This window comes from Poecilia formosa, unplaced genomic scaffold, assembly GCF_000485575.1.
Source record: "Poecilia formosa unplaced genomic scaffold, Poecilia_formosa-5.1.2 Scaffold1, whole genome shotgun sequence".
Taxonomy (NCBI): Eukaryota; Metazoa; Chordata; class Actinopteri; order Cyprinodontiformes; family Poeciliidae; genus Poecilia; species Poecilia formosa.
Window position 1 is genome coordinate 846,024 of NW_006799940.1, and position 21,718 is coordinate 867,741.

The 21,718-nt window shown below is 38.0% G+C and overlaps 1 protein-coding gene and 1 long non-coding RNA gene across 2 annotated transcripts; one reads left to right on the plus strand and one right to left on the minus strand.

Annotated features, from left to right (window-relative positions):
- Positions 1–1,297: 1,297 nt before the first annotated feature.
- gareml (GRB2 associated, regulator of MAPK1-like) lies at positions 1,298–20,727 on the minus strand. The gene is made up of 7 exons (XM_007576707.2): positions 20,402–20,727; positions 15,402–15,542; positions 9,314–9,444; positions 8,747–8,912; positions 5,769–6,598; positions 4,584–4,753; positions 1,298–3,915 (listed from the first exon to the last, which is right to left on the minus strand). Exons 1-7 carry the CDS (start codon positions 20,511–20,513, stop codon positions 3,324–3,326), a joined length of 2,142 nt encoding a protein of 713 aa, XP_007576769.1. The 5' UTR covers positions 20,514–20,727; the 3' UTR covers positions 1,298–3,323.
- LOC107834893 (uncharacterized) lies at positions 12,153–13,796 on the plus strand. Its single transcript, XR_001660737.1, has 2 exons — positions 12,153–12,425; positions 13,406–13,796. It is a non-coding gene; the product is annotated as an uncharacterized LOC107834893 (long non-coding RNA).
- Positions 20,728–21,718: the final 991 nt, after the last annotated feature.

Here is a 21,718-nt window from a genome sequence, read left to right on the forward strand (position 1 = left end):
TTTAACAGTTTTTATGTTTAACACCTTGGAATACTTTGAGCTTTTGCTTTTTTCGTGCTGCATGTGGCATGTTTTTTGTAGTCTCCATGTTAACGATGCCTCCAAACAAATGAAAGGTAAGGTACCATAAAAGGTGCTTGTGATTAAAATAATTATAATTATGTGATCGGTATCGGTGATTGGCTGTGATCGGTCCTCATGGGTGATCGGAATTGGAATTGGCAGGAAAAAACCTGATCGGCACATCTCTAGTATTAAGTTTGTTTTTGTAGGTTTATCTGTTCTTTTTCTTTTCAATACCTTGCAAAGACACACAATGTACTTTTTGAACTGTGACTTTTTATGTGTTACTGAAAAAACAAGAATTTTTGGTCTCATTTCTGGTACAAATATTTTACCACACTTGAAATGAGACCAACCAACTTAAAAGTAACTTTTTAGTAAGATAAGAGCTTGTTTTAAGTAATTTATAAAAAGTTCTAGTTCCTCTGCCAGATTATTTCACTTATTACATGGGGAAAACGTCTTGTTATAACTTAATTTATCTGCAAAAGGAACACATTCTTTTTAATCAATATTATGAAATTATTGACTTAAACAAGCTCCTATACCTTACTAAAGAGCTAACTTCTAAATTAGCTTTGTCAGATTTTAAGTTTACTAAGATATTTGCACTAGACCAAAAATACTTGGTAAGATTTTGTGTTTTTGCGGTGATGCGATGTCAACAAATTGTTTGTGGGTACAACATCAGATGTAGGTGATGCAAAAACAACAGATTAGCGACACGTTGAAGAAGTTTTCAGTTTAAGTCTTGAGCTGTCGTGGACTTTTCCAACCTGTCCACAACTATTTGACACAGAAAATCAGTTTTCTTTGCATTTAGATTGATGTAAAACTTGATTTGTGGTAACAGTGACCATTTTTTCAATGTCTCTGCTGTTCCAGAAACAGTTTAAACACAAATACACTGTTTGTATTTTAATTTCAGCTTACCAGCAGAAGTGTGATTCTTACCGCTAAGCTTCACGTAATAATTGCATTTCATTGCATTACTGGATTTCTTGATAGTAGACGTAACAATCCTAACAATACTTTGAATTAACTGGTGTCACAATAAGTCAAATATTGATAAACAATAACAAAAACTACCCATCCCTGATAACAAAAGCTTCACTATTTAATAGTTTCATTTTGTTAAAATGCTAATTACCAGGATAGTGACTGAACCACTGAGTTTTCATCGTTTACAATCTGCATGTTGATGAGTTCAGCTCAGCTAAAAAAATATCAAAACTCATTTAGCTTTGTTTTATTTCGCATAACATTCATTTATTTCTGCATCGTTCGTCTGATGGCGGTCATGCAGTTACAGGGTCAATATTTCATTTACTTCAGTCTGTAAAGTAACACAAGGAGCAGATTTCAAAAACATCACTAAGCAGCTTTTTCATTTGTCTATACACCACTGAGTTTTGGGAACATAAATGTTTTTAAAGTGAAATATAACTGACAACAATACAGATACATAGACAATCAAGTATAGAAAAACAAAAATTGCATCTCCATAGTTATCTGGACACATCTGGCCATTTTATTATTCTATAAATAGAAAATAAGTCTTTGTTTTTACATATATCTACAATTTTAATACATCTGGATTAGTAGGCCAATTATTTAGTGAATTTAATCAATAATTATGGTAAAAAATCTTCACAGAATCAAATGTAGGTCTGTAAACTTTAAACCATCTAATAAGGGTGGATCACACTCAGCAGGTTAGGCTTTTTAAAGATCGGTGATCGGCCAGAAATCTGCAATCTGTTTACTTTTACTGGGACTTTAAATTGTCCTAATTTAATTCTTAAATGTTGTGAAATAATAACAAAGCGAGATTTAATTGTAGTTACATTTATTTGGGTAAATAAAGCATAACAGAACAAGAAATTTGAGGTATATCATAAAAACTCATTTCTCAGGCTTGGGGAAACTAAAAAGAAAAAAATTAATGTGTCATTGAAGCAAATTAATGTAACTAAAATTATCGATAAAGTTATGCTGTGATTCCCCACAGTGTCACTGCAGTGAAGCACAGAAAATCCAAGACATTCATGGCTGAACGTTTAACCCCAAATTTTGTACTTATAGAGTTAACAACACATTGTATTTGTTTTTATTTTATTAATTTAGTTTAACTAGTTGTTGTTTATTTTTAGCTCCTAAGCTCCTCCATTCATTCCAGTTATATCCCACAAAAGCTCAAGGGAAACCAGTTTGAAAGACATGTTCAGTTTTACTCGTCCTACTGGTCAAAAGTTTAGGTTTAATCGTCCAAAACTCATTCAGTACCTATAATAATAATAACTAGAATTTACAAAAAAAAAGTCAAAAATAATTTTCATCTTCTTCATGATACTGTCATGGAAAAACAGAGTATCTTCAGTCAGAGGCTTCTTCAAATTGACCGTGACACAGACTGCTACAGGTGATGCTTCCTGCCCACATTTACAAGAATTCTGAATAATTTTGAATTAACATGAGGTAAAACAACATTTAATGTTCTTTTAGGGTCAAAAAAGTATTTTTGAATTTGAAATTTAAATGTTTTTTGGGGGGGAACACTGTATTTGAAGGGTTGTTGTCAGCAAATGTCATTCAGTGAATAATGACGTTTATTAATACAAAGTCCGTTGAAAAGAGTCACTATTAATGTAAAACGGCATTTAAAGAGACAATTTTAATGCAAAGTTTCATTAAAAGTTGTAAATAGTGACACCTTTAATGCAAAGTCACAATGAAAGTGTCACTATTTACAACTTTTAATGCAACTTTACAATAAAAGTGACATTTTTTATGTGACTTTTCATTAAAAATGCCATTATTTACTGAGTGACACTTCAGGACAACAGTCATGTACATTCATGACGCCTCCTTCATGTTTATGACTGCATCATGTCAGTCTTATGTAAACCCCTTCAAATAAGATGTTTTTTTTTTTTTGTTCTTTTCCGTTTCATGGCCACTGAACTCCGAATGCTGTCTAAAGGCCGTTCTATCGAAAATTAAAATAAGAACTAAAGCGGGAAGTTTTGACTATTCAATTTTCATCTGGAGCCAATGTTAGTAAAACTACTTCCAGTCTGAAATTCAGAGAAAAATAAAATTAAAATCTGCAGAGTGAAGAGTCAGTTCTGCAGTTTAGCCACAGGGGGGCGTGGTTTCCTTAGGCTTCAAGCAGTGGGGCTCAGCAGCCAGTGGGTCACAGTGGAAGGCACATTCAGGACGGCTGTGTTGCCATCAGGCACATTACCGGGGTGGCAGGGTTAGATTTTGGGCCTCCAGCCCTGGATGAACTGTGTGATTTTGGTCACATGGAGGCGGCTCAGGTGGAAGTCGTGTGACAGAATGTCTTCAGTCAGCTGCACCAAAAGGCTGCCGTCGATCCGCTCCCTCTGGAAGACTGCCACCGCCGCCTCCGGCAGGCCGATGAACCGCAGGCACGCCGACACCTCCTCCAGTGACAGAGCGGAAAGGTCGCTGGGCGGCCTCCAGGTGGGGTCAGGAGGAGAGGGGGACCCATCAGCGCCACTCAATGACGTCCCGCCACCTTCCGCGCCTCTGGAGGAATCATTCGCTGCGGGTTCAGGCGAGGGGCAAGGCGACTGGCGGTTGAAGGGGTTCAATGCGCCAAACGGGGCAAATCGGCTGTGCGGGGGCGGCGGCCGGAGTCGAGGTGTGGGGGATGTGAAGGACTCCACCCAGGGCTCCGCCCAGGTGGCCTGCGCAGGCTGAGAGCTGGATGTGTTTTCTGCAGGGGTGGCGGAGGTCGGGTCCGGACTGCCTGGGTTAGGAGCGGGACAGTCGGCCCAGGAACATGGGTAGCAGTAGAGGGTGGCGTCCGGAGAAGGGGAGCAGCTGGGAAACAAACACATATACCAACAAATCTTAAGCCTTATGTTTGGAGCAAATTGGAAACAAAAAAGTTTGGTTTTTATTAAATAAAAAATTAGCTATTATAAAATGTGATTTAGTGATAAAAAGGCTAATTTCTCAAAAAGGAAGAACAAAACCAACAAATACCATGACTTCAGTAGAATATTTTAATTCTGTGATGCTTTCTAAAATCTTTTCCATCAGGGATTAATGTGTCCTTACTTACGCATTCTTCATCGTTAAAATCGATCTGTAGTTATAAGTGTTTCATATCAGTTGATATTTTGTGTTTTAAAATCTGAAATACTGTGTTATGTTTCCTCTTTTATTCACAGTGTTCACTTCACATTATTGCTTATATTTTTTTTATTTTTGAGCAGTTATAAGGCACAATGGCAAAACCTTAAACTGCTGCTGCGCCAGTTACTCAACAGGTCGTTGCTAGGTAACCAAAGAGTGAGTGAGTTGCTAGGTAACCAAAGAGCCAATACATTTATTTTGCACTTTATTACAAAACTGTGTAGTTTGGAAATCAAGCACTTTCAAGGACTTAAGACGGAAATCAAATACTTAAACCTTGAAAATGCTGATTAGAAATTCCAGCATTTCCAAGGATTTCCAGCACTTGTTGAATGCAGGTTTTACTGCACCTGTCCTGCAGTCCGGAGGAGTAGAAGGAGAGGTTTGGCCTCGGGGAGGTGGAGGTTTTGGGGAAGCGAGGCGGAACCGGCGGGCTGGGGGCCGGACTGGAGACGGAGCCTCCTTTAGAACAGCGAGGCGGCACCGGAGGGGCGAGCAAGTAGCGGCACTCCTCCCTCACCTACACACACACAGTATAACACACATGCATCAGGGGAAAAAAAGTGAACGCCCAACACTTCTCACAGTGTGTGTTTGGCTTGGTAAATGTCAAACTTGGTGACCTTTACACCTCAAACAAACTCTACTGCACTCACACACAGTCGTGTTTTTGTGTCTTGTGGGGACTTCACATTGACTTCCATTCATTTTCTACAGCCTACCCCTAACCCACCCCTTAGCATCACATACCCTACCCCGAACTCTAATCCTCACATACCTAACCCCTAACCCAAAAATAGCATTTCCCCAAAGAAATGTCCCCATAAACGCAGTGGTCCCCAGAAACCCACAGACAGAAATAGGTCCCCATGAAGATATAAAAACCTGGTTCACACACACACATGCAAGCCCATTGTTCTGGCAGGCTAAATATCAGGGATTGAAGAAGACTGTAGGAGAGGCTGTAATTTAGTTGCTAAGCAGATGTCTTCACCCACACAGAGAAAGAGAAAAGTTTAGTAAATGATCATCTAGTTTTCTACATGAATGTAGAGGGACAGCTTTGACCTACAGTATAAACTGTGTATAGATTGCCTTTCTTCCTTCCTTCTCTCCTCCCTCCCTTGATTCCAAGTTGGAATCAATGTGAATATTTTCTCTCTGATCCTTTAATTATGTCTCTGTTTGTCTTTATTAACTTTCTCTTACTTGAACTCACATTGATAATAAAAAAAATCACATGAATTCATTTTTAGGATCTTAGAACTGAACTTTTATAAAACATTCAGTAAAACTGAGAAACAGTCAGAAAACCAAAGCAGTGATTAAACCAGTCATCCTAACCTGCAGCTGTTTTCCTTTTAATTGTTACCTCTGTATGAATTGAGTTTTCTAATATTCTTAGAGAAATGTTTCCTGGAAACGGTTTATGTCTGTAAGTGTCTCAGGAGCTTCAGAAGCTCTTATATATGAATAATTCAAGCTTCTAAAAGCCGGATGCAGCTGTGGACTGTTGAAACCCAGAAAACACTCACAGCATCAGATTTTGGAGGTATAGGTGGCGGGGTAGACACTCTGGTCACCACGGTACCAAGAGACCCGTCCAACGAGGAAGACGTGTGGAAGGAAATGAGGTTTGGTTCTTTCCCCAAACTCTCTGCATTCTGATTGGTCCAGAGTTCTTCATAAGGGATTTCCTCATTGGTCCTCAACTCGTCCTCAGTCCAATCGGGAGTCACATACTCCCTTTCGTCACCGGGTCCTTCGCCCAGCCTCGCCCCTAGAGAGTTTTCAGAAAGCCCGCCCACGTAGCCGCACATGGAGAGCCGCTGCAGCGCCGGCGCCAGCGAGTCCTGTCCCGACACGCAAAGCCGGGACCGCCGGGGGCTCACGCACTCCTCCGTCATGCACTCCAGCTCTGGACGCGTCTCTCTAACCGCCCGAGAGTAGGCGTCCGGGTCGAAGGCGTGTCTCAGCAGCAGGCTCTCCAGCGCCGCCGTGTGGACGGAGGCCTCGGCCACGTTAAAGCGAGGCATGCAGCGCAGCAGCAGGAAGTGCGAGGGAGACACTTCCTGCCGCCGGAGGACCAAGCAGAGCACCACCGTCTTGCTGACGATGTTCAGCAGCTTGTAGCGGTGGCCCTCGCGCACGCCGTGGCGGTCGTAGGGGTTCCGCGGTGGGCGGGAAGGCACCGAGACGTTCACAGGGAGGCGGACTCTCTCAATGATGCTGCGGACTGTGTGCTCCCCTCCCAGCATGCCTTGCTCCAGCGGGGAACGTGTGCAGAAGCGTCCGCGGCAGACGAAGGGCAGGCTAACACTCTGGTTGGTGCGGTGGTTCATACAGACCAGACAGGGCGTCTTACCTGAAGAATCAGAGAAAGGTGTGAAAACCTGATAACGCTTTAACGTCACTTATTATGCTTAGGTTAGGATATATTTATTGCCTAAACAAATCACATTTTTGCACAAAATTATTCTTCGCACATAAAAATGGCTGCAAACTGATGTGCGATTATACAACCGCACATCTTTGACAAGCAGAAGTAGAACCTCCTACACAATAAACAATAATGCAGGAAGTGTTTTCTGAATGGTAAGTCGACAACAAAACACTTGATTTTCCAGCAGCTGACCAAACATGTTGGAGCTCAGCTTGGGTTGCTAGGTAACGATGCAAAGTGACTAAGCAAGTGGGTTTTTGAAACGGCTCATTTTTTGGATTCAATAACTGAAATGTTTTGATAGCAATTTCATCACCAAAACAAGAAAATAGGAAATGGTGATTACAGAAAGAAATAAAAATATATAGAAAATGCAAAGCAAATATAAACTACATGGCAAAATCTTGATATATTTTGGATGTTTTAATTAAATTTAGAGACTTTTATAACTTCTAAAACCTAATCAAAACCCCTAAGAAAGTATTTGTACCCCTTGAACTTTCACATATTTTGTCACCAGTTTGCTGTTTATTGTACACAAATAAACTTTAAATTGCTACAAACTGCAATCACGGATGTTAAAGCCTTGAAACATTGAAAGTGTAGTTTCTTGATATCTTAATTATAAAGATTCAGCTCTGCAGTGTTGCAAACGTTGATGCAAACCATAGATGAAGTTGCTGCAAGAAAACCAAAGGCTGATCATTTGCAAATCGTTCAAAATAGTACAAATAAAACAAATTAAACATTTAGAATGAAAAAAAAAATCAATTGAATTCAATATCAGTAACACGCGTACATGTTTTCCAGTGCGTTGCATCAGCGCGTTTTTATACAACATTCTAAGAATTTGGGAGCCCTGGAGAGCTGTTGGTGCAGCTTTTAAAGTGAGATGTTTTCTTTCTCAGGCGGTTTAGCCTGCAGCTCGCAATGTTCATGATTTCCAAAAAGAATTTCAGATTCATCAAAGTTATGAGACAGTTTCCGCTTCACCTCAGTCCGTCGTAGACGAACTAGAGGCAAGTCGAGGCAGAGGCCTTTCTGGATCGTGTTTACAGATGTATTTTTTCCTCACATGCCAGAGTTTATACATTTTTTATTAATGCAGGGCAGCCGGAGGGTCTAAAAATCACTACCATTAGAAATTGATTCTTAGCCATGTCCCTTGTGTACAAAGATCCTCCCGGTTTCTCTGAATCCTTTAATAATATTATGTGCTGCAGATGATGAAATCCTCAAATTCTTTGCAATTTCTATTGACAACTGTTTTTCTTAAATTGCAGAACTGTTTGCTCATGAAGTTTTGTTTTTTGTTTTTTCTTACCAAGTAGTTAATCTTTCTTATAAAAGAGAAGCCTTTCAAAACTGCATCTATCAGGTTTCTGACTCTTCAAATTCAGTTTATAAACTTCTGAAGTAAGTTTGAGGATAAATGTCACTAGCATTAAATCCATAAAGTAATTATATGCTTTCTTTATTTCAAACAAATAAAAAAATCAAGAAATGTAAACACATATATGTGGTACATTTAAATACATTCACAAAAGACAAAAGACAGTGATTTACAACATAAGAATCAGTGTGTGTATATATATATATACAAAGTATTTTTATACTATATTTATTGGAATCATCCATCCAATTTTACTGTTTATGTATGTATACTTCTTCATCCAGAGAGATATCTAGAAATATTTTTGTACATTGCTACGAGTCATAGAATTCCAAAAAGTCACTCAACAAAAAAAATTAATTCTCACTTTTCTCTCAGAATTCTAAGAAAAGTCTGAATTCTGAGGAACAAACATCAGAATTCTGAGATAAAAGTCAGAATTGTGAGGAAAAAAAGTCCACATTCCTCAAAAAAAACCCATCTCAGATTAATGTCAAAATTCTGAGATCAAAGTCAGAATAAAAAAAAAAATCTGAATTCTGATATAAAAGTCAAAAGTTTGAGAAAAAAGTTGGAATTCTGAGATTACGGTCTAATTCCTCCAGCTCCTTGTACGTTACTAAAACAATTCTGTCAGATATCTTAAAATTTTGAGCTCAACAGCCTCCCTTACTTACTTCTTGGAGTTTTTCCCAGGCGTCTCAGGAGCGCGCTCAGTCCCGTCTTTTCCTTTGGGGGTGAGGCACACAGAAGCTCGGCTTTCCCCATCAGTGACAGCTCATCTCCAGCCTGCAGAGTGAAGCTGTAGGACTCGCTGTCCTCACTGAACTCCCCGGAAACCACCTGGAACAGAGCAACACACATGATCACAGAGTTGAAAAATTACTAACTTAACATCAAATGACCTGCTGCAGAGTTCACTACAGAGTTCTATACGTTTTCAATCAAATTATTTGTTTATTTTGGACCCATTTAAAGTAAAAAAAAACAACATAAGTTCACTGAATTGAACTGCAAACATCTATCTATCCATCCATCTATCCATCCATAGATAGATGATAAAAAGAGTACTGATATTCTCTCCGACTGTTTCTACATTAAACCTGAAAATCACACAAGTCAAATGCCAAAACGTTTTCCGGTCATTCCCAGCCTGCGTTGGAATCCAGCTCTAAACTCTGTGAATCGCAGCAGAACAGGAAGTGTGCTACAGGTGAGCCCAACAGGAAGTAAGCAGTGTTCACCTTGACGCTGAAAGTGATAGTCTCCATGACGAAGACCCGGTCAGGGAAGACTCCAGCAACTTCCTCCACACTGGAGAAATACTGGACTGGATCCCGGACGTCGCGGTCCTCATCCAGCAACTTGAACTTCCCTGCAGAGCATCACAAAACAACAAAATCCAAAGGAGTTGGGAAGAAAACAGGAAGAGAACATTAAGAAAACAGGAAGAAAACAGGGAGAGAACAGGAAGAACTCAGGGAGGAAACAGGAAGAGAACATTAAGAAAAAAAAGAAGAAATCAGGAAGAAGTCAGGAAGAAAACAGGGAGGAAACAGGAAGAACTCAGGGAGGAAACAGGAAGAGAACATTAAGAAAAAAAAGAAGAAATCAGGAAGAAGTCAGGAAGGAAACAGGAAGTAATCAGGAAGAAAACAAAACTCAATGAAGGATAAAAATGAAGCAAAAGGCAGAGAGAGGAAGAGAAAAAGTTTGTTTTGTGGAAATGTGTACATCTATTGCATACAAGGAGAATACAAAGACACCTCAATGACCTTTGACCTGGCACCAGACTTTACCCAACTGACAGCCAACAGTGTCGGCATGGCAACCAATAAAGAGGCCCCCATTTTCACGCAGAGCAGAGGCACATCACCATGGAGACAGTCAGTCACACATACAACTCTTTCTCTTCCACTGTCGCTTTTCTTTTCTCATCCTCTCGTCTGACTGTAACCTTTATGGATTCGCGTTTTCGCGGCTGATATTTCTGGCCGTTTAGCTAACTTTCTTTGACGGATTCATAGAACACAACACGCTTCCCCATATCAGTTTGGTTTCAAAGGGCTCTAACAGTATCCTTATTTATCACTTCTCTGGGTTGCGTTTAAACAACTAAATGCCTTGGAGGAGTCTCCTTTTTTCCCACAAAGTGATGCATGTGTGAAGATAAGACCAAAGAGTTTTTCTTTTCTATCTGGGAGGCAGAGTGGCATACCAAACTGTACCATCCTCTACCAGCACCGCCTTCCTCCTCCTAATTCAAGCTGAACCCCAAGGAAAAGCAGCTTCTCTCCATCAAACAATACAACACTAAAACTAACCCACTTTCAGGGACCTTTCAGTTCTGAAATGTTGAAATTCTAGCACTTGTTGAGCACTTTCAAAGTGACTATCTGTTATACATAGAAAAATATTAACTGCTGAATCTCAGGTTTACATGTAACAGGATTTTGTTTTAACCATGTTATAATTGTGAATGTTTGTCAACATTGATTTATTTGATATTCAAATCAATTTAACTTATTTTCTCCTGACATTTATGGCTCATGACAGTTGGTGGTTACCATAGCAACCAGTGAGTGAAAGTTACTGTCAGTTAACATTGACTTGTAGTTGTGAAGTTTGTCAACATTGCTTCATTTGTTCTTCAGATTCATTTTGTTTAGTCAGAAAGTTTTTTGTTTTTTTTTTCTGTTTTTTTCCTAACATTTATTGCTCCTGACAGTTGGTGGTTACCATAGCAACCAGTGTCCCATTGCTGTCAGTGTGTATTATGTTTTAACATATATTTTAGAAAAATATAAGGGTGTTTTGTGTATATCTTTAAACGTTATCATAATTAATGTTGTGAATTTTAGCTGTGTTTAATTTTACAACTGTTAACTGCAGTCAATCATTCATTGGGAACCATTTCCCTGCAGTTTGTTTTGGGTTATTAATTGTTCATAATTGTATTTTCTATAATGTATTGGGGCATTTAACTATTTCAATAACACAAAAAATTTCAAGAACCCATAAAAACGGCTAAAATTGCTACTGCTACTCTTAATAAAAATCATAATTTTAATCATAGGCTAAAAATTACGACGAAGTATTGGGGCCGTACAAAAAAAATATAAAAAACAAAAGTATGACAATAAAGTTATAGTATTATGAGAATAATCTTGTATGACACTAAAGATGAAATAATATGAGAATAGTCATATTACGAGAATAAAATTGTACAATAATAAAATCAAAATAATACGAGAACAAAGTTGTAATAATATGAAAATACAGTCATAATATTTTGAGAATAAAGTCATAATTTTACAAGAATAAAGTCATAGCATTACAAGAATGAAATTTAATAAGAATAAATTTGAAATAATATGAGAATAAAGTCATACAAGAATAAAGTCATAATTTTATGAGAATAAAGTCGTAATATTATGAATTAATCTCTCACTGCTATTGTATCCATATTATGAGGATGACTGTGTTAAAAAACCTCCTTAAAACCCAAGGATCGTTCAACTCTTCCAATCTGTCCTTATGTCATCTTCCTCGTCAGGAGGAGGATGCAGTCAGCGGGATGAGGAGGGAGACATCCTGCTGTCTAACCCCCCGGGGGAAACCTATATTGCTCTCATCCGAGGCTTATTTAGACTTCCTGTATGAAGTCATCCCTCAGACGTTAGCTCATCGCTGTCGGTTGGCCTCAGATGCCAAAACACCTGCTATAATTAAAAAGCTCATAAGTGATCCTTAAACGTAGGTTTACGTAACTTCTTATTGACCCTTTACAACTACGTCACTTAATAATTAGAGGCGCCATGACGGACATCGGAAGTGAAGGACGGGAGCAACTGAAATTGTTTTCCAAAGTTGTTTTTGCCAGTTTATTCATGGCTTCTACTTGTTCGAGTCGAGCTAATTTACCTGTGAATGTAACACACCTGGTTGAGGCTCATAAATGTCGGCGGTATTTACAGAAGTTGGAAGCAGCTAGCTTAGAAACCGACCCATATCTCCTCCCTCCTGACGTGTTGATCAAATTACCGACTTTGCCTGAATTCACACATGATTTATGTCACTATGTCATAAACAGCGTTTCCCCTCACACCGGAGCAACATTAAAAACGTACAAAAAACAAGACGCTAACCTGTTTTTCCCATACATGCTAGGCTACATGACGGCACGGCACTGTCTCCATGGTTACCGACGGTTAGACACGTACCTTCTGTGTTCTTTAGTAACCATGGAGACAGTGCCGTATCGCCATGTAACCTAGCATGTATGGAGACAAACTAGTTAGCAGCATATCTCTCATCTTATACTTGCCTAACGCATACAGCGAGAAGGATCTTAAGGTAATAGGAAATTTCTGAAAGATTAATTTATTTTAATAAGTTTCAACATCTTTACCAGCGGTGGTAATAAATGTAGAGGTTTCTGCTAGCATAAACCTCGGAGTAATATTTTTTTTCTTATCTAATCAATGTTTCTTCTGTCTTTTCTTACAAATAAGTATCAGGAAAGATGCACCGATGATGATTTTCTTTCTAAGAACTTTTGCACATTAGAGAGAAAAACTGTTACAGGTTTTTTATTTTATTTAAGTATTACTTTTGAACCCTTGTTAATGAGAAATTAAAAGATTTTCATTTATGAATCAAAACACATTTACTTAAAAATTGTCTGATCTTTAATAAACTCAGACAAATGCATCTCAGTTGGTAGATGCATTTAAAGATCAGAAAAAGTGGGAGATCTTTTATAAGGACTGCATAATAACAGGAAAATATACATTTCCAATACTATTACCATTTATCATCACACATCATTACTATTATCATTGTTACTGTTAAACTTGTTTGTTATATATTGTTTTAACACTAAGAATTGTTTTATTCCTGATAATGCTATTGCACATGAATCTTTTCTTTTTTTTTTCTTTATATTCTATTTGTATAGTTAGCTGAAAGTTATTTAACATTACTTCTGGGGATTCAAGGTCTTAAAAGTCCTTAATATTTGGAGTGTTTTGTTTTATACTGTGTTCTGACCTGCTTACCACTTTTTGTTCTGTGTAGATAAAGTGATAAACTCACTGTCAAAATGTAAACAATTAAACTGCATGCATTTAATTTGGTTTTTTTATGCATTTAAAATAGAAAAAAAAATTACCTGCTAAACATGAATCACAGACAATAATATGATGAACTGATTCTGAGCTCTTATTCAAGTGATTTTAAGGTAAACCTTCTGGTAAATCAACTTCTACTCTGTATTTTCAAGTCCTATTTATTGAAGAATTAACATTTTTAATTGAAAAATCGTCTTTTTACAGGGTTTCTGTGAAATAGTGGATGGTCTGAAGTGACGATGATCTCAGCATCCCCTCCTCCCAAACAAATATTAGTTCTTTCTTCCGAAGCGGAGCCTGAGAGGCGGCAGCAGCGTGAGGTGACATCAGCGCTGCATGCATCAGAGGAGGAAGCAATGGAGATGAGGCATTAAGATCCAGTTACACAGCAAATAATGAGGCTGCACTGAGAGGGAAGAATGGGCTCCGGTGAGGTCATCCTGACTAGACTCATTCAGCGGGAAGACCGCAAGTCAATGAGCCGGAGATCACATGGTGGCAGGTTGGAGGCATGAATGAAACGGGAGCAGCGAGAATATCTGCAGTAACGCTGCTTTACAGCCAAAGTGACGTTTTAAACAACAGCTTACAAGTTGCTGATTTCAATTTTTCCTATCTTGAAAACAAAAATGTAAAAATGAAAAAAGATTAGGCTGAATTTGAGATAAAAACTTATATTTTAAATCTAAAGGTTGAAAACTTTTTTGTCGACAATAATAGATCTGCAACAATTCCTCAAATGATTCGATTATTAAAATTCCTCGAGGAAAATGAATCTGCCTCGAAGCTTCGTTAAATTTGTGTTATTATTTAGGGCACCGTGTTCCGGCCGCGTCGTTATTTGTGTTGGGCAGCGCGCTCACTTCCGCCTATGAGTTGTTGCTAGCAGCGTAACGGTAAACTGTCTGAGTTTTGGTTTTTTTGGGGGGTGAATTAATGAGCATTTCAAGTTGACGGACGCGATGCTTGGAGTACGATAGCTTCTTTCCCCCGGGAGCAGAGTGGTTACCGTTTCAGAGCGAACGGTGGTAAGGGCGCTGCCGATGTCATTTTCAGAAAGTAATAGACAGAGAGAGAGAGAGGGGGGGTTCTGATTACTTGATTAATTGTAAAAAATAATCGATAGAGTACTTAATTCTTTTACAACAACCCTAGTCAACAACAAGCTGCAAGAAAAATGAGAAGTTGTGTTTCCATTAACCATATAGCTCCGCAAATTGGAACTGAATTTGCTTAACAGAAACACAGCAATAAAAAAAAAACTCCCATTGTTCAATAAAAGGTTTTGTAGTTTATCGGCTGAATTTCACCAAAAATGCAATGAAAACACTTTTTTTTCTCGTCACACGAGTCACATGATGTCACTACTGGACGAAAAGGCGAAGAAGACAACAGGAAGTGGTAGGAGGAGGATGTTTTTTAATGACGCGTCACGTCAACAAACTTATTCATGTTTGATTTTAAAAGCATTTATTATTTAATAGAAACTAGACTTTAAATTGATGCAACTTACCTCAAAGCTAACGCAGTCTGTCTTAAGTTAATCTACCTTTTAACCCTAAATTAAGTAATTTAACCTAGCGTAATTTAATTTCAGATTGTTTTAACTTAACTTTTATGTAACTGAATTGTTATCTGTTTAGTTTCTCTTAACTTTTAATAAACTTGAGGTTAACCTAACTTACATTGATCTTAACATTTAAGTTTCTTTTTAAAAATGAACTTAAATTAGCTCAAGTCGATTTAAGATGACGTCAGCATAAATTTAACCACACTTAATCCAGACAATAAACACTGAACTTTAGGATGTTTTAACTTGCAGAGCTGACAGTGAGCAGTCCTGCTTTTCAAGATGTGATTTTTTTTCTTTGTATTAAATAAGCAATGAATTAAAACCAGATTTCAACACAAAAACACAGCATAGCTTCCTTTCCTTTGACATTACCCAGCCTGCTTTAAGAGGAACAAACAGAACTCTCTAGAAATAGAACAAGTGGAATATGTTGACCTTTACAGAAAATAAAACAAGTATTTATTTTTACCCCCAGGGAGAATGGGACATTTTATAAACAATGGGTATGTTTAGATTGTGGATAAACGTTTGAGTGACTACTTGGTGATTCCTTTGTCTATGGGCTCCATGGTTATGAGTAACCAAACTGCAGCTGTGAACTGTGTGTGTTTAAGAGTCCATGCTGACCCTGGTACTGCAGTGGGATGTCGATCTTGGGCCCGATGACGTAGTGTCCCTCCTCCAAGCTGTGGGCCGTCACAGTGGTCCACTGACGGCAGGAGTGCAGCAGCACCACGTCGTCCTCCGACAAACCCTCCACGCATTCACCTGAAGCGCAGAAACAAACATCGAAAAACATTTATTAAAACATTTCACTTTTTTAGTCTCACGTAGGAGATCTGTGGTGGAAAATGCTTGAAAACATTTGAAGTTGGTTTAACTTGAAAATGAAAATCCACCTGCTGCCTTGAAAATGCAATTAAAGTCGACAAGAAAATTGTTTTGGTTTTAACTCAGAAATTAAAGTTCATGAAGTTGATTAAACAGCAGAGACAAATTGTCTAAATATTGTTTTTTAAGTTCATTAATCTTGAACTGTGAGTTTTAACTTAATGCTGCAATTTAAACCAAATAATTATTTCACAATAAAAAGAAACCTGCCCTCATCTGGTTGAAGAGCCACATTTCTCTATTATTTACTCACAATATCGAGTTAAAATAACTACATATTTTTACTTTAGAATAATTTAAAAAATTTTGGCTGCACAGTGGTGCAGTTGGTAGAGCTGTTGCCTTGCAGCAAGAAGGTTCTGGGTTTGATTTCCGGCCCCGGTCTTTTCTGCATGGAGTTTGCATGTTCTCCCTGTGCATGTGTGGGTTTTCTCCGGGTACTCCGGTTTCCTCCCACAGTCCAAAAACATGATTATCAGGTTAATTGGCCTCTCCAAACTGCCCCTAGGTGTGAGTGTGTGTGTGTGCTTGGTTGTGTGTCTCTGTGTTACCCTGCGACAGACTGGCGACCTGTCCAGGGTGACCCTGCCTCTCGCCCAGCAACCCTCCTGACCCCACTGAGGGACAAAGGTGTAAAGAAAATGGATGGATAATTTAAATTATTGTTTCAAATTGTATTGCAAAATTTCTAAATTTTATTAAACATCACAATGAATTCTGCTGAAAAACATTTCAATATAAGGACATCATCTTCAAACTTTTTCCTTATTAACACACAAGAGTCAGATCAACGTAACGAACTTCCATCTCAGGATACAAAAACCTGCCGCTAAGCATTCTGGGAAATAATTCCCACAACGGTCTTTTTCTTCTGTTTTTTTAAGTGCTAACCTGAAAGCTCTAGTTTATTCAACAATGAATAAAAAGTTAACACAACTTACTGCTGTAAGTTTATCTTTCACAAACTCACATTTAGGTTCAAAATCTAAATCTGACAAAATTTATTTGACTTAAAGAGCAGCAGGTAGTAGACACAACTAAATGTGGCTCAAATGTTTTACAGTGTAACGTCCACACACACACACACACACACACACACACACACACACGCACACACACACACACACACACACTCGGGGTTCAGTGTTCATAATTACCACCATCAGTGACGCCTCACCAACTCTCTAGCTGCTACTTATCAGGACCCTGTTATTCAGCTGGCATCCTACTATTAAATAACCCACCTTCCTCCTCCTCCTCTTCCTCTCTAATGGCACAACTGGACTGATCTCAGCTGACAGCGCAGTGGTACAGTTCAATCACAGAAACACTGCATTTTTTGGGTACAGACTGTAGAAATGTGGCTCAATAAAATTGTAATTTCATCTAAATGTACTGCAGTCTTAGATTAAAACTCTATGTACAAATAATATCCTGATTAAATGTTTTATGAAGTAGAAGGATGAAACATGAAACCTCAGTGTTGATACAGAAACAAAAAAAATTGTCAAAATTAAAAAAGTTTGGACTGAAATCTGGATAAAAACTGGAAATAAAGACTTGTGTTAATTTGGTAAATCTTAAATCTAAAGGTTAAAAATATTTTGCCTTCAACTACAAAAGAAATTAGAAGTTGGGTTTCCATTGGCCATATAATTGTGCAAATTGGAATTAAACTTGCTTAATGGAAACACCGTAAAGGAATAATCTCCCGTTTTTTTGATAAAAAGTTTTTTTTCACTTGGATAAAGTGGTTTGCATCGACATTCGTGTATTTCGCCAAACTGCGATGAAAACGCTTTTGTTTGCATCATGGAACAACAACCGGATGTTACTAGTGGCGGAAATCACGAAGAAGACCACAGGACATAGTCGGAGGATGATGGCGCTGCATGTTTCACGTGATTTTAAAAACATTTCTTATTTAATGGAAACTAGACTTTAAATTTATGTAACTTACCTTTTACCCCTAACTATATCCATTCTTTTTACTTCCATTTTAACCAATTTTAAAATAAGTAATTTAATTTATACATATAAGTTTTTTAACCTAGCATATGTAATTTAATTAATATGTACATAATGAACTGCTGATCTTTATCAAGTTATGCAGCCAAAACAAGAGAAGTTGCTTATCTTTACAATCAAATCTGTAACCACGTTTTTAAAAGAACAAAAAAAAAAATGGCATCATTATTTATCTCCCTCTTACTCTGGAAGTTAGATAAACTTTGTAGCAACCAAAGTTTATCTAACTTCCCAGTTGTGGGATTATAGATGTCTGAGGATTTCCTTTGTAGAGCCAAATGTATTTGCTAGCACGCAATCAGTTAGGCTTCTGGATAATCTAATATCTTGCAGTCTGGATCATTCATAACATTGCAGGAAATTCCCCGTCACATTAGCTCCTTACGCACTCACGCAACCGCACTGCAGTTTCTGCATGCAGATAATCACCCTGTTGTTTGTTGACTTGAGAAAGTTGTCATCTTGTTGCACATAAATGCCATCTGGCAGTGCAAACAAGGAGGGATCTGTGGGGGCAACTGCAGCGCAGTTAATAAACACCAACCGGTGCTGCGGCCAAAACAAAACGCGCGTCTCCAGGAGGCGAGGTGCGCATTTTTCCAGGAGCCCGACATGCGCGCTTCTGTCCACGGTGAAAAGTTGGAGCTTTGCCTCGCCGTCGCTCCTCGTTAGTATTCTCCACGTTCTTCGACAGATTACAGCATTTGCATATGAATGGGATTGAGCAGCACTTCAGCAGCACAACAGACACTTTGTGGCTTTCCGGGCCTCCTGGACTGGAACAACTTGGCCGCGACACCCATCGCCCGTTCCCATAGTGAAGACAGCAATTCTGCGGTCGGAGTGGAAAATCTTCTGGCAGTAAAGCATGTGACGAATAAGCAGTGTGCGCGATCAAAATGTTTAGTTTAACACCTCCGTGGGCGAGAGAGTGGATTGATATGAAAGCCCGTGGAGTCACTGCCCTGTTAGAGATTAATCAAGAGCCACAAAGTGGACAGATCGTCCCAAAACGCAACGGAAATACACCTCAGCTGATTTCAAAATAAGAGTGGGAAGAATTGGCAAACATAAATTTGAGTTGGTAAAGTAGGTGGTTAATTAATTAACTCTTTGCATTTATTAAGAAGAATAGAATAATCACTTTCATTTTGTTCAAATCATAAATTAATTAGTTCATGTCAAACTTTAAATTTTAAGAATGATAAAAAATGTAAGAGTTAAAATATGTGCATACACAGAAAATGTATGTGCATACTTTGGGTAACCTAACCCATCTTTGAGATGGATTCCACTAAAAAAATTAAAAACAATCCAGGTAATTTTATGGAAACATTACAACTCCAAAGCATTTTGCACTTTCTGAAACAAGAAATTGATTAAAATCTGATTATTTTATTGTCTTGAATCTCAATTATTTCTTTTAGACAGAAAGGATAATCTCTTTCAATAAATGTAAATATGTTTATTAAAATAATAACATATCTTTATTAGTATGAGTTTGTAGGAGTTTGGCCTAAGCTATGGAGAGTATTATTTAGATTATATTATCAATCCCCTTGAATTTCATATACTTTTTTTGTTCTTGGAATTTCTTCCACTGATTTTTAAAAATAGTCTAATTTTTTTCAGTAGGGACAATAGTAGGGATTTGGCCTGAGTTGCTGGGAATATTATTGGACTAATAAATATTTATTATTTTAGGCGAAAGACTCGTCTCTTTATCTTATCTCTTTTATTAGATTGAAAAGATAATTTACTTAAACCCTTATTTTAGCAAGCATATTTTTCAAATGAAAAACATTTCTACTCATATCAAAAACATGCTTTTGTACATTATTATTAATTATTATTGTTATTTTTATTAGGATGTCATGGTTATTGCTTCCTTGGTTCTCCAATTATTTAATAAAATAAATTGTGCAACAAGCCTTCTCTTGAGCAAATCTACCAATGACACTGCATGGCAACCCAACCCACCATAAAGAAGTAATGTTATTTTTTATTCATATGAATTAATGCTTCATGTCAGTCAATGTAAAGAAATTGTATTCTTATATTTGACTTCTTAGTAGGACAACAAACTAATTTGATCAAACTAATTTGTAATCTCTTCTGTATCTTTTAAATACCTACATTTTTTTTTGAAAGACTGAGTTCCTTTAAATCGAGGCTAACCACCCACCTGCTTAGAGTTTCTTTTGAACCAACATATTTGAAGTGACTTAACATTTTATGTTTCTCAATTGGTGACTGTTGTTTTTATGACTTTTATTTTGTTTTTATGATGTAAATCACTTTGATCTGCCTTGTTGCCGAAATATGCTATACATATAAACTTGATTGATTTTTACATTTTTTTCTAAACTTTCTAAAACAAGTCAGTGCATTTATTTTGAAATTTTCAAACCGGAAGATGCCATTTTCTATCGGCCCACTTGACATTTTATTAATTTTTTACATTTTTTCAGTTATTTTTTTTTTTTTACAATTGTTTCATAACACTTCAAAGTTGTACTTATAAAAACTCATACAATTTTTTTAAGTATACTGATTTAATAATTTTTTCCTCGCTTGCTAGCAGCAAAATCACATTTGTGATTATTTATAATCGCCAGTACAAACATGCGCCGAGAAGTCACTGTACGCTTAAAGTTCACAAATGGCGAAAACTTTTTAGGCACCCACGGGCGCCGGTTGTCTCTTACCGTGGGCCAAGCGGACCAGAGTGGGCAGGCGGTACTTGCTGACCACCGCGTCCAGCGGCAGCGCCAAGGGGCTCCAAGTGATCTCCGACAGGCTCGCCGACAACTTCTCCATCCTCCCGGGTCATCACGGGGCCGGAGATAACGGCAGCGGACACGGTAAAGATGGTGACGGTAGCGCTGAAGCGGAGGACGGTGACTGAGGTGGGATAATGGTAAAGAGTTTCGCCATGTTTGAATAATGTAGGAGAGAGGAGCGGAGCTCGGTGCGCACAGAGAGGAGGTGGGAGGGAGGGAGGCAGCGCTTCGCTTCCCCTCTCCGTCAACCGGTTTCTGCCTGCTGCCGCCCCCACACATGCAAGTGAGCGTAAAAAAAATCAAGTCAAACATTTAATGTGGCCAAACAGAGTTTTGTAACACTAACTGAGCCCATTTACATACATTTGAAAGGTCTTCTTGGATAAAGTCATGGATGAAATAATTTTTTTTAGGTGTTGCTAATTAAAAACACTTGATTAACCGATTACCAAAATGTATGACCTGCAGTTTTCTGCTCTAAAAATACAGGCAGGCGTTATAACACTACGCCAGGATGGAAAGGTAACAGCAATAACCTTAAAGTAATAATTATTGCTGCCTTTCAGTCTGGAGTGGACTATTAGAAAGTATCCAAACAAGCACTGAAACGATTAATCGGATTAATCGTGATGAACCAACTGGCAACTGGAGCATACAATCCCAAAACAAGGCAATTTGCTGAAGGAACAACTTGCAGGGCAGTAATTAAAACAAAAATGTAGAATATATTTTGCATTTAAGATGAAAAACCTTCATTTTATTATTTGTTTAATCAAGATAATCTGTTGAGACTCCTTTCATTTACAGGAGACCTGTTACATACATCACAACAAATAAACACAACAATAACACAATCTACTTAACACTTCTAAAAATCCATACCACACATTATCTGTGTGAAGATCTTCTACCCAGAATTCAAGTGGTACCTGGTTGAAATTCTGCATTAACACAACTTCTTATTAATGTTGCAGTATGTTAATTTTATTTTTTAAAATGTTTTTATATATTTGTTGAAACTGTCACTATGACGCAACAGTATGGTGTTAAACACTAACAGATAATCCATGGAAAATTTAAGGTTCTCTGCTTTCTCATAGTGCTAACTGGAAACAACCAATCAGAGCCAGGGGCGGGTCTTAGCGCTGTCAATCACAATCTACAGCTAGCATAGCATGTTGTGAATGCTAGGCTAGTTAGCATAGCTACCAATGACAGCAGGTGAACAGTATTACTGTAACA